Source organism: Camelus bactrianus, chromosome 16 (assembly GCF_048773025.1).
Source record: "Camelus bactrianus isolate YW-2024 breed Bactrian camel chromosome 16, ASM4877302v1, whole genome shotgun sequence".
In the NCBI taxonomy this organism is placed as follows: Eukaryota; Metazoa; Chordata; class Mammalia; order Artiodactyla; family Camelidae; genus Camelus; species Camelus bactrianus.
In genome coordinates, this window is record NC_133554.1 from 2,371,063 (window position 1) to 2,390,208 (window position 19,146).

Here is a 19,146-nt window from a genome sequence, read left to right on the forward strand (position 1 = left end):
TTTTTAGGGGGGACGTGATTAGGTTTCATTTACTTACTTTAATGGGGGTATGGAGACTGAACCCAGAGCCTTGTGCGTGCTAAGCAAGCTCCCTGCCACTTGAGCTACAAGCTCCCCTAGGATTTGTTTCTAGGACTGTTCTGTTATCAGTCACCTGTTTTTCCCTTTTGTGCATGTTAACTTTGTTTTTTTTTCCTGGGCAATGTGGATGATACAAATTTTAGAAGCCCTGGCTTGATTACACTAACTTCCTTCCCTTCTGCTTTGTAAAGCCATGAGCACTGGCCCCATAGAAAAGCCACTGAGGGAGATGGCAGCTTCTCTCTCAGAAAACACGAGTCCAGAACCTCCCCAAGAGCTTCCCACTCAAGGGAAAGAGCAGTGACACTGTGACATCAATCCTCTTCTCACATTTCCAGATATACCAGGGTTTCCCTGGCATACCTACTGCCTGGGGATGTGGGACACCAGGATTTTCCATGGCGATATCACCTTAAGTGACAGCGTGGTGCTCTGCTCACATGAAGGATTCAGAGGAATTCCTGGTGCAGATCACTGGCAGGAGTTGAAAGTTTTCTCTCAAAGATTTGGATCCTGGTCTCCTCAATTATTTTGCTAATAAAGCTCATTTCCTTCTTCTAGATATTTTATGTGGAAAAAACAAGGCTCCTTTTCTGGTTTGTATGGGATGCAAAAGTTCTCAAACTTAGCGAAGGCAATGTCAAAACAGCAGTTATTAAAAAAGATGTGACTGTGACGCTGGCAAAGATGTCGGGGCAGGATGCACTCTCGTATACAACTGGCGAGTCCAGAGATTCTGGAAGGCATTGGGCATGTGTATGAAAAGGCCTTATGAATATGTGTATTTTGCCCCAGAAATTCCACATAAAGGTAGTTGATTTTAAGGTGTACGCTGCACCCTGAGGATGGTGCCCCATCATTGTAAAGTACTGCCTCTATGCTGGCACTTGGGGTGTGCCTTCAACAGGCCATTTCCATCTCTAACATCTATCAGCCTGGCAACTTCTGGGGATGTGTGTGCTACGACCAGTGGATCCCATGATAATATGCACACTCCTTTATCTCCTCTGCTGTAAAGTAGGTTCTGTGGTTTGATGTGATGTCACATGGGTGAATCAAATATTCCACAAACCCCCAGATAGTGAGTGGCTTTGTCCGAGGCCTTGCAAGCAGGAAAGGCAAACACCAAGAGTATGGGTTGATTCAGTCATATGAATTGCTGTTGCTTCCAGAACAGAAAGGATCCAGCATAGCCAACTTGCCACCAAGTGTCTGACTGGTCTCCTGATGGGATGGTAACCATACTGGGGACCCAGCACTGGAGACTCTGTTGCTGGACGGTTGGACGGTCAGGAGTTGCAGTAGCTAAATAAGTCTTGCGAAGGGGCAGCCTATGATACTGGGCATACACAGAGCTTCTATTTCTGTCACCGTGGCTCCTCCATTCATGCTTGTACTGCAGCACTGGGTGACTAGACAGAAGCCGACTGGCATCAGCTGAGATTTTTTGATAGTATAAGAGTGTAAGTATCAGGTAAGACAGTATAAGTACAGAAAGCCTTCAGAGAGACCTGGACTATGGGGAAAGGTCTGACTTCTACACAATTAGAATCCTGGAATAAGGGAGGGAGCAAATGGGGAAGAAGCACTATTTGAAGAAACACTGGCTGAGAATTTCCCCATACTGAAGGGAGACTCATAGCACAGTCTCAGGCTAGAAGTGTTACAAACTCTAATTATGATTTAAAAACAAACAAAAACCTCTACACCTAGGCAAATCACATAAAAAAATTAGTGAAAACCAATGGCAAAAAAAAAAAAGTCTTAAAAGCAGCTGGAGAAAAAATAAAAAGAACACATAAGTGAATTTCAGAGAAACTCTGGAAACCAAAGACAATGGAACGCCATTTTATTTTAGGTGATGAAAGGAAAAAACAGCAACAATAACGAAAAACAAATGCCAGCCTAGAACCCTTATCCCAGTGGAAATTCCCTTCCTAATTGAAGGCAAAATAAAGGTATTTCAGACAAAAGCTGAGATAAGCCACTGGAATTCTATGATAAACGCCGAAAGGAATTAACCAGGCGAAAGGAAAATGATCCCGGTGGAACACGGGACTTCAGGGAAGAGTGCACACTAGAGTAGGTAAATACGTGAGTAAGTATAAATAAACGTTGCTTAAAACAACAGTAACAATATCCTTTAGAAGTTAAAACCTGTAGAAATAAAATACATGACAACCATGGAACAAAAAGCAAAGAGTAAATGGAATTAAACTGTTAGTATTTTCAATGCTTTCAAATGCTGAAATGTTAATTTCAGGAGTGCTCAAATAAGCCAAAGAAATTTTAATTAAGAGCAATAATTTCCAGACATTTCAGTATCAGGATAATGCTACAATTTTGTCATCGTTTGTTTTTTGGGTGGGTAATTGTTTGTTTGTTTGTTTGTCTATTTATTTAATGGAGGGACTGAGGATTGAACCCAGAACCTCATGCATGCTAGGCATGGGCTCTACCACTGAGCTAGACAGTCCCCTTAGGACAATGCTACAATTTTAAAAATTATTGAGCAAACTAACATGTTCTATTTATGTGGGTTATATCTATTGATATTTATTGTATTTGAAGTTAAAATGGGAAATTTTTGAAATATTTAATTTATTAAAAATAACAATATTAACTACATATTTAAAACATTTTTAATAAAATATCTTCAAAACAAAAGATCAGTACAAAGAGTGGTATCGATTTAAATATCTGCAAATCTCTTTACTGTCTGACCGTATTAGTTTGCCAGGGCTGCCGTAACGAAGTGCCACAGACTAGGTGGCTCAAACAGGAATTTATTTACTCACAGTTCTGGAGGGCAGAAGTCCAGGATCAAGGCGTCTGCAAGGCTGATTTCTCCTGAGGCCTCTCCTTGGCTTGTTGGTAGCCACCCTCTTGCTGCCTCTTCACATGGTTGTCCCTTTGTGAGTGTGGTGACCCTCTGTGCATCCAAATTTCCTCTTCTCATGTACACCAGTCAGATTGTATTAGGATCCACGCTAATAGCCCCATTGTAACTTACCACCTTGTTAGAAGCCCTTTCTCCAAATACAGTCATATTCCAGGGTACTGGGAGCTAGAGTTTCAACATATGGACTTGAGGGGGACACAATTCAGTTGATAACAATGGCTCAACTGAAGATAGCTGAATTCTGAGATCTTCTTTTGCGTTAAATTTTTTGCAATATCACATGGCATGCAGCTTCTGAAAAACACCACTCTATACCCGTGAGAAAAATGACAGTGAAAAAGGCAAATAATGTCTTAAAATTATTATGAAAATAATTCTGAGAACCACTGCTCTAGAGTAACAACCAAAATAATATATGAATATAAAATTAAACTGAATGGAGCAGATAATGAGATAATGAAACATATCTGATTAACCGAAGGAAAAGCAAGAAAGGAAAAAGAAAAGAAACAGGTAAAACACATAGACTTACACCCAAATATATTAGTAATTACATTAAATGAAAATGGATTACCTTCATCAATTAAAATATAAAGATTGTTACACTAGATAAAAATAAGACCCCACGTATATACTGCTTACAGGAGGCATACTTTAAATATAATGACACAGTTAAAAGTTAAAAAAGTGAGGAAAAGACATATACCATGTGTATTTGTTTGCTTCTGCTGCACAACACATAATGTAGACAATAGCTTAAAACAACAACTACTTTTTAGTTTAGAGTTCAGTAGATCAGAAGTCGAAGCACAGAATGGTTGGGTTCTCTGCTCAGGTCTTAAAGGCCAAAATCAAGGAGTCAACTGGGTTGAGTCTAATCTGAAGGCTGAGGAAGAAGCCATTTCCAAGCTGAATCAACTTGTTAGCAAAATTCAGTTCCTTGAAGTTAAAGGGCTGAGGTTCCTGTTTCCTGGCTGGCTGTCAGCCACAAACTGCTCTCAGCTCCTAAATGATGACCACCTTCCTTGTCACATAGCTCCTCTACCTTCAAAGCCAGCGATGGAGAATGTCACTCATGTTGACTCCCTCTTATATGCCAAATCTCTTTCACTAGGAAGAGCTCCATACTTCTTAAGGTCTCAACTGATTTGGTCTGGCCCTCTGAATATAATTCCACTATTTTGAGTCAACTGATTTGGGACCTTAATCATATTTGCAAAGTTCCTTCACAAAAGCACCTAGTGTTTGATTGAATAACCGGGAACTGCATGTATACCAGGGGCTGGGAATATAGGGACCAATTTAGAATTCTACCTATCACACCATGTAGACCCTAACCAAAAGAAAATTGTTTTGGCTATATTAATATCAGAAAAAATAGAATTTATGACAAAAAAACATTACCAGAGATAGATACTTGATATTGATAAAAGTGTCAACTCAACAAGATATAACAACCCTAAATTTATATTCACTGAATAATCTACTTTCAAGATATATAAAACAAATATTAGTAAAAATAAAAGAAAAAGACTGATCCACAATTATAGTTGGAGATTTGAAGACACCATTCTTAGCAGCTTTATAGCTTATTTAAGAATGCACATGAAAATGCCAAGGATCTAGAATTACAGCGACAATTTTGAAGAACAAAAGTAGAAGACATGTACCATCAGATGCCAAGATTCACTATAAATCCACTTTCACTACAAGTATTTGGTGTTCAGTGGAACAATGGAACAGGATAGTCTAGTAACAGACTCTCAAATAATCTGACCTTCTGATTTATCACAAGGGTACCACCGCAATCCAAGGGGGAGGGGAAAAGATGGTCTTCTTAATAAATGATGTTGGATAGATTGTATACCTGCATGGAAAATGTTAATTTTGACCTCTACCCCCGCCACCACATACAAAAATAAGCTTCAGATGGATTGTAGCCCAAAAGTGAAAAGTAAAAGAGGAGCTGTGCAGAAGTAAATGCAGGAAAATATCCTTATGACTGAGTTAGTAAAAGACTTCTCAAACTGGGAACAGAAGAGCAGTAATCATAAAAGAAAAGATTGATGAGATACTCATCAAAGTTAAAGACTTCTATTCATCAGAAGACATCATTTAGAGAACTAAAAGGCAAGCTGCTGATGGGGAGATGATATTTGTAATAGAAATGCCTAAAAAAATCTTGTATCCAGAATATATAAAGAATTCTACAAATAAACAGAAATGTATCAATTAAAAAATGGGCAAAATTCTTGAACAGGCATTTCTCAAAAGAGGATATTCAAAAAAGCCAAAAAACACCTAAAAGGGGACTAAACATCATTAGAAAGCAAGGAAATGCAAATTAAACCTGTAATGAGGTACCACTACACAGTGGAACCAGGCTTTGGCACTCTACCAGTCCATGGAAACTGCTCTAGTAAAGGTGCCCTGTGTCATCTCCATCCCCTGACCCAACGGACACTTTTCAGTTCTTACGTCATTTGAATCTGCTGACCATCCTGTCTTGAAATGCTTGGCTCTAATGCAGGGCTGGGAGACAGGGTTTAGGTGTGGTGAGAATTTGAAGGTTGAAAGGAGCAGTCAGTAGAGTTGGCATCGTCATGTAGACTATCTGACAGTAGAGTTTTTTAAGGGTAGTATTTCAAGGTCAGATCCTCAAATTTTCCCATCAGGAAGTGGTACATTTTGTCCAAAAAAGATACCTCTCTTGGTAATAGTTAATAAATTTCACCATTAAAATTCAACCAGAAACAGTAATTTTAACCACAATGTCAAATTATTCATTTAAAAACGGGAGATGGCTCACATAATTTATCCAATACCCACTTCCCAATATTAAATACTTATCCTTGCGTTGTGGGAGGGGTATTTGATTTTCTTCCCTTCCGTCTCCACTGAAGTGTAGCTCATCATACCTTGTCCTTTTCAGGTATCAGGTCCTCAGTCTGTTAGGGCCTTCTGGTATCAGGATCACAGCCTCTGGGTTCCCATTTTGACTCCAGACTTTTAGTGTTTCCAGAACTTCCAAGCCTGGGGAGTCCTTGGCTGCTTCTCGCTCTATACTCCATTATGCAATGTGCTGTGGGGCTGGACAGAGACCTTTTCATCATTGTCATCTTTCCTTTGGTGCCATGTTGAAAGTGGAACTTATCTCTGAGAACTGCACGTCTTCTGGTCAATTACCTGGACACAAATTCCAGATATTCTTGGATACATTTTTCATCTACCTGACATTTCTATTACCTCTTCCAAATGAAACTGAGAGGGTCAGGGTGGTAAGGTGCTGGATAACTTCTTTGGAATCCAGGTGGCATCAAAGCCAATTCCCATGCTCTTAGATCCATGATCACTCCTGCCCTGCCAATGTATATCCAGAACCTACAGTAATTCCTAGAACATAACAGGTATCCATAAAAGTCTCACAAGGTTTTTCGTGTTTATATAAATATGACATGCTCACTGGAAAGAAAAACTAAAAAACAGAAAAGCACAGAAAAGTAAAATAAACAAAAAACACTAGATTCTCCAACAAATATAAATTAACTGCCATCAACTTTCTGGAAACCATCCCTTCATTCATGGTGATCAAAAGTTCACACAAATACATAGTTTTACAACATTCATACTGCACTTACATTTTCTTATTTTCCTAGTTTTCCCTCTGCCCCTTAGCTCACTACTTCTCCGTTTCTCCCTCCCTTCAAGGTACGCAGTATTTACAGCCTGGTGTATATTCTTCCATACTTGTTTCCATCTCATTTAACTACATACACACATATATACATAAATGGGTGTGGTCATTACTTTAACAAAAATGAAATTTTCTACAGATACATGTATGTAATAAAGCAATTACGTATCAAAAATTGTGGAAATATCTTGAAGAGTGCAGGTACAATTCATTTAAAAAATTACTCTCATGTTTCATCGTATGTCTATATCACAGTTTATTCACCCACTCCCCTATTATTTGGCATTTACTTTGTCTCCAGTTGGGCTTGTCTCTATAAGCAGTACTTTAATAAACATCCTTATTTATACATTTTTTTTTTGCATTGGTGCTGTTATTTCTGTGGGGCAGACTCCAAAAAGTGAGACTGCTGGGTCAAAGGTTTTTATTTAAAATTTTTATTAAAAAAATTAAAATATATATTGCTGAATTGCTGATGGAAATATAAGTTAATGTAACCATTTTGTAAGAGTACATGGTTTGCCAAACTCCACTAGCAAAAGATCTCTTAAATTTTTGCCAACTCCTTAAAGTGCAAGTAACATCTCACTGGTTGTTTTAATTTGCCTTTCCCTGAGTACTATTTAGGTTCATAATAATTTCATAGGTTAATACATTTGAAGTTGCTCTTCTGTGAATAGCCATCCAGTCCAGATGGATTAAAAACTTCAATGTAAAAAAATAAAATTATCAAAATCTTAGAAGCAAGTTTAGGAGACTATGTATAACCCTTTTAACTAAAAGGGTAAATCAAGAATATAAAAAATAAAAGATGTAAGTATTTTGCTATAAAAATTAAAGACAAAAATCTTTTACTATATAAAAAAGTATAAAGAAAAATACGAGGTTAAAAAAAATTTGTAAAACACATGACAAAGGATTGCTATTTCAAGCATATAAAGAGCACATCCAGATTTATAAGAAACATAGACAAACCAATAGGAAGACAGGCAAAAATATATACAGGCAATGCATTGAAGATAATTTGTTAAATGAGTAAAATATGAAACTTGGATGAAGGCTTTCACTTGTATTTTACTTTTCTTTATTAAGAATTTTCTTATAACTTCTAAGATTTAAAATAATCAATTGCTTTTCCATATTCCTGTATCTCTTTAGTGTGCTATTTCCTGGCAAATTGCTCCTGAATGTTTTCCCAAATGCATTAAACAGTTTATAAGATTCTTGTGGAGTCCACCTCTGGATGACAATTTATTATTCTCTATATTAACTGAGTTTCTCTCTGATGTATTCTTTGATGTACAGTAAGGCTTGAGCTACTCCTAAAGGCTTTTGCACATTCATTACATTTATAAGGTTTTTCTCCTGTGTGCATCCTCAGATGCACAGCAAAGTCTGAATTAGTTCTAAAGGCTTTCCCACATTCTTCACACCTGTAGGGCCTCTCCCCAGTATGAATCCTCTGATGTAGAGTTAGCTGTGATAGGGTAATACAGCCTTTTCCACATTCCTTACATGTATAGGGTTTTTCTCCAGTATGTGTTCTCCAATGCACTGTAAGGTATGAACCCCTCCTGAAGGCTTTTCCACAGACATCGCATTTATAGGGTTTCTCTCCACTATGGATTTTCTGATGTTCTGTGACATGTACCATCTGGCTGAATGCTTTGCCGCAGTCATTACATTTAAATGGTTTCTCCCCAGTATGTGTCCTTTGATGAGTATTAAAGCCTGAGTTACTTGTGAAAACCTTCCCACATTCCTTACATGTATAGGGTTTTTCTCCTGTGTGCCGTCTTCGGTGGACAGTAAGCTGTGAAGTGTTAGTGAAAGCTTTCTCACACTCATCACATTTGTAGGGTTTTTCTCCTGTATGGGTCCTTTGATGTACAGTAAGGTATGACTTAGTCCTGAAGGATTTTCCACAATCATAGCAGTGGTAGGGTTTCACACCACTATGAATTTTCTGATGCTCTTTGAGATTTACCATTTTGGTAAATGCCCTCTCACAGTCAGTACACTTATATGGTTTCTCCCCAGTATGAATCCTCTGATGTACAGTTAAGTGTGATTTTATTCTGAAAGATTCCCCACATTCATTACAGAGGTAAGGTTTCTCTTCAGTATGAATTCGCTGATGTATAATTAGAGATGAAGAACGCATGAAGGCCTTTCCACATTCATTACATTCATATGGTTTCTCTCCTGTATGCATTCTGTGGTGTACAGTAAGACATGAATAATTAATGAATGCTTTCCCACATTCATTACATTTATAGGGTTTTTCTCCTGTGTGAATCCTCTGATGTTCTGTGAAATTCGCTATACGATTGAAAGCTTTCCCACATTCATTACATTCATAGGGTTTTTCCCCAGTATGAGTTCTTATATGTACAATAAGGCTTGAATTACTTCTATAGGCTTTTCCACATTCATTACATCTAAAGGGTTTCTCTCCAGTATGAATTCTCTGATGAACATTAAAAATTGTGGTATTCTTGAAAGATTTCCCACACTCATTGCATTTATATGGTTTCTCCTCAGTATGGGTCTTCTGATGTACACTAAGATATGACTTATTCCTAAAAGCTTTCCCACAATCATTACATTTGTAGGGTTTCTCTCCTTTGTGAGTTTCCTGATGTCGTGCAAGTTTTGATTTATCACTAAAAGCTTTCCCGCACTCACTACATTTATAGGGCTTCTCTCCAGTTTGAATTCTCTGGTGTTGATTAAGGCGGGCACACTGGCTAAAAGATTTTCCACAGACATTGCACTGATAAGGTTTCTCCTTAGTATGAATTCTCTGATGTACCATAAGTGATGAAGAAGCAATGAAGGCCTTTCCACATTCATTACATTTATAGGGTTTTTCTCCAGTGTGAATTTTTTTATGTTGACTAAGATATGAAGGCTGGCTGAACATTTTCCCACATTCACTACATTCATAAGGTTTTTCTTTAGTGTGAGTTCTCTGATGTTGAATGAGTAATGACCTGTAACGGAAGGCCTTTTCACATGTACTACACATATAGGGTTTTTCTTTATTACTGGTCTTTTCCCCTAAAGTGAGTTCTGAAGCAGGGCTTACAACTTTGCTGCCTTCTGTATCCTTGAAAATTTTCGCCCCCAAATGGGTATCCGTAATCAAATCTAAATTACTCGTAAAATTTTCCTCACTTGTTTGGTATTTGCTGTGGGGTTCTTCTGTGACACCTCCTGGTTCTGGAAAAAGAACAGATTCAAATCTAAAGCCTTTCTGAATAGTGGGAATTTTCTTGTGTGTAATTATTCTTTGACTCAAATGACTCTCCTGACTATTTTGCAATCTCAATACCCTGTCATTCCATTTCCATAATCCTCCGATTCTGGTGTCACATAGACCATTCTCTGTCAGTTTCTCTCCTATGGTCTCCAGTGGTAACTGTTCTTCGGACGCATCCTCTGTTGGAATAGCATTCTTGGTTATAGGTTTGGTCTCCAACTCTGGGAGGGAAAAAGAGAAAATTCAAATGACTTCTATTTCCTAAGTTGAGGAGACCTCACTAAATAGGATAACAAAAGGAAAGCCTGAGTTGACAATACAGGTTTTTAACTGCTTGCAAATTGGCTTTGTTTTCTAGGAAGAAGGAGGTAGGGGTAAGGAAGTCTGGTTGAGCAAAGAACCAGAGTAGTAAATTCAAGAAGTTTTTTTCCTATTAAAAAATTTCATTCGTGGTAATCCTTCTACAATCCAAATATTTTTCCCCTTTCTCAAATACTTCTCCCTTTTCTCATTCTTTTAGAGTCAACTTCTTTAGATTGCATTCTTCATAAGTTGCGATTACTTCCTTGCTTCCCATTTACTCCACAAACCAAACATTCGTCCCCAACAATACTTCCTATTTGTTCTCATTCTTTGTTCACTAGCTTTTCTGTGAGTGCTTTCTCAAATGTCCCTGTCAGAGTAGTTTTTTCAAGTCTTTGTATATACTTTTTTTTATAGAACATTTATAGAAAAAGACACTTTGATTTTTAATAAATAGGTTGAATAAGCTAGCTGGAATTAACATAGTTGTGAATATTACAAATAGTGATTATTATTATCAAGGGTAGTTTTGCAACCCCTTTATGGATCTTAAGAACATTTCTGACAGTTTGAAAATTTTCTTAAAAATTATACTGTGGGATGGTGGTCTTACAACTTGTTTATACATGCAACTTAGTATTTTACTTTTAAAAACACTTTTAAACTTCTTATAAATTTCTAATTTATTTCCAGGTAATTATATCTAAATGTTTAAAAACAAACTGAATCAAAATATTCTGTGGGTAGTAAAATGGTTTTATGACTTTAAAATTCAAGGTAAGTAAAACTTTCAATGGACTCGTAGGGCTAGACAAAGATCTGAATTCAGGGCCACCAAAGAAGACAACTCTAGAAGCCAAGGACTAAAATCCAGCTCATTTAAATGTCTATTTGAATGAAGGTGACAGGATTGTTAAAGCCCCTGTGTGCACAGCCCACCAAAAGTTAATCCTCTGTGGAAAAAGATAATACAATCCAGAGCCTCAAAATATTGTTATAGGTTTTCATAGCAATGTCTGACAATGAAAAATTATAGACAAAAATCAAATGAGAAAAAAATTAAGAGAAAAAATGGATAACAGAAACAGGTCTAAACGAGATCCAAATAATTGAGGTTTCAGACATAAACCTTTAAAATAATCATAATTAGTATATTCAAGAAAGTAAGACAAGATTAACAATTTCACCAAATAATTGCAAAGTATAAAATAAGAATCAAATGGTAATTCTAGAACCAGGAAATAAATTACAAACTCTAAGGATAGGCTAAAAGCACAGCAGATACGGCACACGAGTGTGTGTCTGCAAAAAGGAAAATAGGTCAATAGAAAATATCCACACTGAAGCAGAGAATGATGAAAAACTTGAAAACATTGTTTTAAAAAACATAAGAGACATACAGGATAGGGAGAAAAGGTCTATCACAGATGTAAGAAGAGCCCTAGCAGCCTGGAAAGAGAAGTGAGGAAAAATGGAACAAAAACAAATTAAAAGAAATAATGCCCAAGAATTTTCCACAACAAATAAAAAATATTAAGCCACAGATTTTACAAGCCAAATGAACCCCAAGCAAGAGAAATACAAAGGACATTATACTAAGGTACACAGTAGTAAAACTGTTGAAAAGTAAAATCTTAAAAGCAGCCAGAGGGGAAAAAAAGACAGATTTCCTTCAAAGAATGAGAATTACATCAGAGGTTGCAAACTACAGCCAAATCTGGCTCACTACATGCTTCTGTATGTCCAGCAAGATAAGAATGGTTTTTACATTTTAAATGACTGAAAATCCATTAAAAGAAAAATACATTGTGACACATTAAAATTATATGAAATTCAAGTTTCAGTGTCCATAATTGAAGTTTTGGTGGAACACAGCCACACTCTGGTTAACATGTTAATGGGTGTTTTTGTTCTACATTGGCAGAGTGGAGCAGTTGCAGCAGAAACATTACAACTCTCAGCCTAAAAAATATCTACTCTCTTGCCTTTTACAGAAAAAGTTGCTGACTCCTGAATTAGATGGTTGACTTCTCAACGGATTCTATGCAAAATAGAAAGCAATGAAATGATACCTTCCAAATGCTGGAAAACAGTAACTGTCAACCTAGAATTCTAGAATTCTAAACTTACCAAAATATTCTTCAAAAGTGAAGGTTAAACACATTTTTAGGAAAAAGAAAAATGGAGAGACTATGACACCAGAATATCTGAATAAAAGAAAAATATTAAAGGGCATTCTTTATGTAGAAGAAAATTAATCCCAGGAAAAAGTTCAGAAATGAAGAAAAATGAAGAGAAAGAGAAGGTAAACTATCTAAATGAATCCAGACTGCATACAACATTAATAATAATGTCTTACGAGATTTCACATATATAGAATTAAAACACAGAACTCCAATAACATATAATTGAGGTTAAAATGAATAAGCTGTTCTAAGTTCTTCCCATCATTTGGGAAGAGGGAAAATTTATCTCACACTGTTGAATCAAGGATGAATGCTTTAAGGGGGAGGGTATAGCTCAAGTGGTAGAGCGCATGCTTAGCATGCATAAGGTCCTGGGTTCAATCCCCAGTACCTTCATCAAAAAACTAACTAACTAAAATAAAACTAATTACCTCCCCCTGCAAAAAAATAAATAAAAAAAAAGGAAGAATGTTTTAACCTCAAAGTTAAATACTAAACAAATAACTTTAAAATTTATAATTACTAAGTGATGAGAGAGGGAAATAGAAAAATGAAAGATGATAAATTTAACAGAGGGCATGAATGAGGAGAAAAAGAATACAGAACAGGCAAGATACCTTCACAGAGGGTAGATTAAACATTATGTAATTGTATTATGTACAAATGGACTGAAAACTCCAGAAGATACAGACTGTCAGGTTAGCTAAAACAAAAATCTACCAAAATGCTAATCATAAGAGAAACAAAATACAAAGATATACAAAAGTTGACAGTGAGTAGATGAAAAAAAAAGTATATTACTAATAACCAAAAGAATGATGCTATAGTAATATTAATATCAGGCAAAATAGACTTTAAAGCAAGAACAACAGAGATAAAAAAGATACTTCATAATGATAAAAGGTCCAATTTACCAGAAAGATGTAACAATTCTAACTTTGTATTTACCTAAGAACACAGCTTCAAAACACATAAATCAAAAACTAAAGGAACTAAAATAAGACACAGATAGATCTACAGACATAGTGGGAAACTTTAAAAAATATTTCTTACTAACTGATAGAATAAGCTGACAATCAACAAGTAGATAGATTTTAGGAACATAATTAAGACTTGACATACCTAGAATAGCAATCAAAACCTATAGACTACACATTTTTCCAAGTGCACACAAAGTGTTTACAAAAATTGGCCAGGTGGCAGAGCAAATTTCAAGAAGCCTGCAAAGACTGAAATTATATAGAACATGTTCTCTGACCACAGTAGAACTTAAGGCAACAAGACTATCAGAAAATTCCCATATGGTACAACATTAAGGAAAAAAACCTCTAAATAACCCGAGGGCCAAACACAACACAATGGAAATGATCAAATACTTCGAACCCAGTAATTATGAAGGTGCTACATAAAAAAAATGACATTGCCTCGATAGCCTTAAACACATTAGAGAAAATGGCTATAAGTTAATGATATAAATATTTAACAAGTTAGAAAAGATCAGCAAATTAAACCTTAGAAAAGTAAAAATAATGAAATAAGAGAAGGTAATGAAACAGAAATCAAACATACAGTAGAAAGGATTAAAAATTATTTTTAAAAGCCAAATAAGATTGATAAATCTCCAGCAAGATAGATTAAGATAAAAGAGAAGACACAAAAAATTTAGTATCAGGAATGAAAAGGGAGACATCACTTCAGATCCACATAGGCATTTAAAAGCTAAACAGAGGATAGCATGCCCCCAATTTTAAATTGTTTATTAGATGGATCAATTCCTAGACAAACACAACTTACTCAAATGAAACAAAAAGTGGAAAATATGGATAGTCCTGTAACTACAAAAGGAATAGAGCCATAATTAAACACCTTCCTCAATAAAAGTTTCAGGCCAACATGGCTTCCCTGGTGAAGTCCATACAATTTGTAACTTTCCACCTCACAACTCGTTCTTGTCCTCACTGTAAGCTGATGGCCTTGCTTCATATTTCACTGAGAATATACACACCATTGTGACAGAATGCCTTGAACTTCCCATCACCAGCTGACCATATCTGCTCCCATTTTCTCCATCTTGCCTAGTGTTACAGCAGAGGAGGTGGCCCCCCTGCCTATCCAGGGTAAATCCTCCTTTTCCATTCTAGATTTTATCCCTTTTAACCTTCTCAGATACTTTAGTTCTTCAGTCTTTAGTTCTCTGTCTTGCAACATCAATTTCTCCCTCTTCAGTGGGGCATCATTCTTCTTAGCATTAAAGCATGCCAGAAAAGCTCCCATCTCAAAAATAAGTGGTTTTTTTTTTATTCCTTTCTTTTATCCAGCCACTTCCCCATTTCTCTTTCCTTCTGCATATGGAGCGGGGGCTTTCTCTAAAGAGTCATCTCAACTATCTCCAATGTCTACTTTTCATTCACTCTCTAAAAAACTATAACATTTGAGATATAGAAAGAATCTATGTAACACATATGCAACTCATGGATGGCAACATATAGTATGAATATGCAAATATTCTAGAATCCATTCATTCCCTTCCATTCCCACCAGCACCCTAATCAAAGTTATTACCCTCTTTTGTCTAGAATATTTTAACAACTTCTTCACTGATTACCTGCTTTATGCCCTTAAGTTCAATTTTCATAAACAGGGTTATTTCCTAAAAATCCTTGACTAAAACCTTTCAGTGCCTTTGCACTCACTTTGATTAAAATCCACACTCCTTACTTTGGTCTATGGAGCCCTGAACAGGAGACAGTCTCCTGCCTGACTCTTTCTGATTTTATACCAGTCTCCCTCTCCCTGTACTTCAGTCACGCAGCCTCCTTCGATTTCCAGAACATACCGCATTCCTTTCTGTTGGCATGCTCCTCTTCTCCTCTTCCCTTGGCTGGCTTCTTCTGATCCTTCAAGCTTCACCTTAAATGTCACCTCCTCAGAAGCCTTCCCCGACCACACTATCTGAAGGAGACATCCTCATCCCCAACCCAGTTCCTCTTTCATATCCTCATAGCTAAGTTATCACAACCATTATTTAGCTTGTTTTTGTTTATTTACTTGTTAATTACCTATTTCTCAAAACTTAATCTTCATGAGGGCAGGGACCTGGTCCACCTTACTCACTACTGTAGACATAGTACCTAACCCAGTTCACAGTATAAAGATAAATATTAAATATTGATTATTTAATATTAATAAATATCGATTAAATACATAAATACTGTGTTTTTATTGTCAAGAGATATACTGTTTGTATTCTCAGGCAGTTAAAACTCTGGGGGAGAGGAGGAGAGTCCCCTGAAGTTGCAGGTGAAGAAAGCTAAACCATCAGTCAAAAGGTTTATCTTAGAAGAAATCAGTGGTGATCCTTCAGAACGCACTTTCCGGAGAATTAATGAAGAGAGAGATAGCAGATAATGGTTAAACAAATGAGAAAAACGCGAAGTTAACTGGAGAGGACAGAACTCAAAGGGGTATGTATTTTATACATGTTTGAATGACGAAGGAATGAAGGAACAATTATGAAAATCATGTTCCCAAGAAAGTAAAGTAGGATGGGATGGGAACTAAAAGTAGAGGACAGAGAGAGGGGAGAGGGAAAAGGAGAGGGAAACAGGGAGGCAGGGAGAGAGGAAGAGAGGGGGAGAATCTCCTCTGAGATAGCTTTAAGCAAAGACACCCTCCAAAGTATTTCAGATGTTCTACTCCAACCATGACCCATTAGCTTCAAATAAATACCATCCTTCTCATTCTTATTAACTCACCTGTGTAGGGGGTTCTTGAAATTTCTCTCACTACCACCCATGGTCCTTTTCCATCTTCCAAATGAGATATCATGTCTGGTTTGGAAACTGCAAGCCCTGTTCAGAGAAAAAGGAATAGGATTTGACTGTGCCTATGAGCAAGAGCTAGTGTCAGATTCAGTCTCAGCTCTGGCTCTGCTGTGCAGAGGTGCCCCTGTAAGAAGTTCTAGAAGTGCACTGTCCAATACAGCTGCCAACAGCTACATGTGGCCATTTAACTTTAAATTTAATTTAGCAAAAATTATATACAATTTAAAATTCAGTTTTTCAGTTGGATTAGTCAGATTTCAAGTTCTCAACAGCCACAGTGTGGTGGCTGCCATACTGGCTGGACACACAGACATAGAACATTCCCACACCAGAACATTCCATCATACAGCAGCGTTACAGTATATACCTTACACAAAGGTAGCTCAAGGAAGCTCAACACTATGATCCGACGCTTGCTGGGTAACACATCATGGGAATAATCTCAGTTTAGAAAGAAAATAAACATTTGTTTCTTTCTTTTTAAAATTTTTTTATTGAAGTATAGTCAGTTTACAATACCGGGTAAATTTCTGGTGTACAGCATAGTGATTCAATTATACATATATATTCCTTTTCATATTCTTTTTCATGATAGGCTATTATAAGTTATTGAATGTAGTTTCCCGTGCTATACAGTATGGCCTTGTTTTTACCTGGTTTCATGAAAATTTTCCTTGTAGTTTCAATTGTACAAGATCTTCTGCCAAAGTTTGGTAGGTATTCTGTGAGAATTGCTCCACATGTGGGTATGATTTGATGTACTCATGGGAGAGGCTGAGCTCCGTGTCCTTCTACTCTGCTGTCCTGAAGCCCCTCCTGTTCCTTTCTTTCTAGAGGCAGTGATAATTCTCATTTATAGAAGTGACTAAAAAACTTCAGTCTTAAATCTCACGGACTGCCAACAATCTCCGAGATTCCAATGAAATATGTATTTCTTACTCTATAATGGGTGGACTATTTCGTTAAGAGCAAGGAATAGCGTAACTGCCAACGATATGCCCCTAAAATTATGAAATTTTAATGCCTAGATTCTCACCCCAAATTCAGTTAAGTACTTTAAAGGGTCTATATTTTCAGTACACCTGGTCCAATGGGCAGACACATAAACACAGAAGTTATCCTTACCCAAGGAAACAAGATTCCTATAATTCTCTAGCATCACATCCTTGTGCAAGTTCCTCTGTGTTGGATCCATCAACCTCCACTCTTCCAACGTGAAGTCTATAGCCACATCTTTAAATGTCACTAATTCCTAAAACAAATACAGAGATCACCCAGGGAGTGTACAATTAGATGTGATAGGCAGAATAACACATACAAAACTGGGGAAGAAAATTAGAAAACTAGCAGTTTCCACCCAAATCATCTTTTCTCCCTCAAAATCCTGCCTTACCTATAATATCAGCTCTTTTTCAGTCCTATTCTATAAGATATAACTTAATAAAAGACATAGTCTATCATGCAGATTGTAGATAGAGGAACTATTTTGAGGGTATTTAAAACACAGTAATTTTTCTGTACGCCCCTTATGAGACATATTCTGAGGGGAAAAAGAACTGCAAAAAATAAAAATAACATATTTTCAGTAAATGATCATATTATTGGTGGCAGTGATGGAAATGCTATTTTATAACTGTTGTGTGTGTAGTGTTGGATAAAGCAAATTAGTATACTGACATCACTGAGAGCTAATAAATCTGACATGGAAGAAAGAAGATATAAATGTATTATCAATGAGACTATGCACAAACTCCATAGATCCAAAACTGAATTGGAAGTATCGGTATAAACTTCTGAAGTATTTTATTTTTAAGGAAAACGCCCCACATATGCCCTAGCTTCATCCACTAATGAGGCCCAGAAACAATAACCAAAAAGGCAGCGTTATACAGCCCGGACTGCGGCCCCTACATATTACTTTACACTACAAGAAACCGGGGCCTGGAACTTTCTGTCATACTAAAAGGCAAGGAAACTGTCAAAGATTACTAGAATCACATCTAAGACACAGGAGACAACTTGAAGAGGCTCCCATTGGCAACTGATGGGAAAATTTAAACACCAATAAGAATAATAATCGCAATGAATTTCAAAAATATCTAATACATTTAAAGTTACGATTTCATTATAAAATCTTAAGGATACTCATTGATCATCTTTGGAGGATGCCTGGAAACTGGTCAATAAAGAGAAAGAATCAACCCTTTGCCCTTCTTTTCCTATGCAATATATATATAGCTTGTTCAGTAATAAAATGTACTCAGGAAGTTGACGAGGGGAGGTTTCTCTTTATGGAAGTACTCCAGCTAATACACGAAGAAGGAACGAAAGAATTAGAACATTGCCATTTACAACCTCTAATGAATTAAAGGATCATCAGTGGGTGCTAACACACCAAAAAGGCTTTAACTAGGCTTTATGTAGCTTCTGGTGGAAGATACCAGAAATATGAAATACCAATGGCAAAAACATTAAAAAAAATCAAAATCTGAATCTGAGCAAGCCTCTAGATTTAACTAACAATATAAAGGGAATACAGGGGAAGGAATAGCATCTTAAAAAAACTCCACAGGGATGAAATCAGTAAAATCTATATTGTGTGAAATTCAATCAACATTAAGAATTAGGAGCAGTAAAAAAGGTGCTTTCTCTTTACCCCCCTTAGACACAAGGCTAAGGATTACCTTTACCAGTTCTGGTTCTTCTGTCTGAAGGTGAAGATCTTCATCTGGCTGGGAAACTTCAGGACTCTGAGGGGATACAGGATGAAATCACTCAGTAACAGGTTGCCTGCTACCTACAGCAGAGCCTCAACAAGCACCATCAGCCCACTGTGGATGTGGTATATGAGATAACCTCTTTTATTGTTTTATTTAGGGATGAAATTAAGG

The 19,146-nt window shown here is 36.7% G+C and overlaps 1 protein-coding gene across 6 annotated transcripts in view; it reads right to left on the bottom strand.

Moving 5' to 3' along the window:
* Positions 1-1,900: 1,900 nt before the first annotated feature.
* Positions 1,901-19,146, bottom strand: part of LOC105084095 (zinc finger protein 286A) — a 43,488-nt gene continuing 26,242 nt past the window's right edge. For 3 of the 6 annotated variants that reach the window (XM_074342112.1, XM_074342116.1, XM_074342114.1), the window contains 4 exons: positions 18,940-19,005; positions 17,381-17,507; positions 16,187-16,282; positions 1,901-10,163 (listed from right to left, as the gene is read on the bottom strand). In XM_074342112.1, the coding sequence (XP_074198213.1) occupies positions 7,939-10,163; positions 16,187-16,282; positions 17,381-17,507; positions 18,940-19,005 (2,514 nt within the window). In that variant the 3' untranslated portion in view covers positions 1,901-7,938. Of the gene's footprint in view, positions 10,164-16,186; positions 16,283-17,380; positions 17,508-18,939; positions 19,006-19,146 lie in introns of those variants that run through there. The other 3 variants (XM_074342115.1, XM_074342117.1, XM_074342118.1) reach the window with 2 other exon arrangements.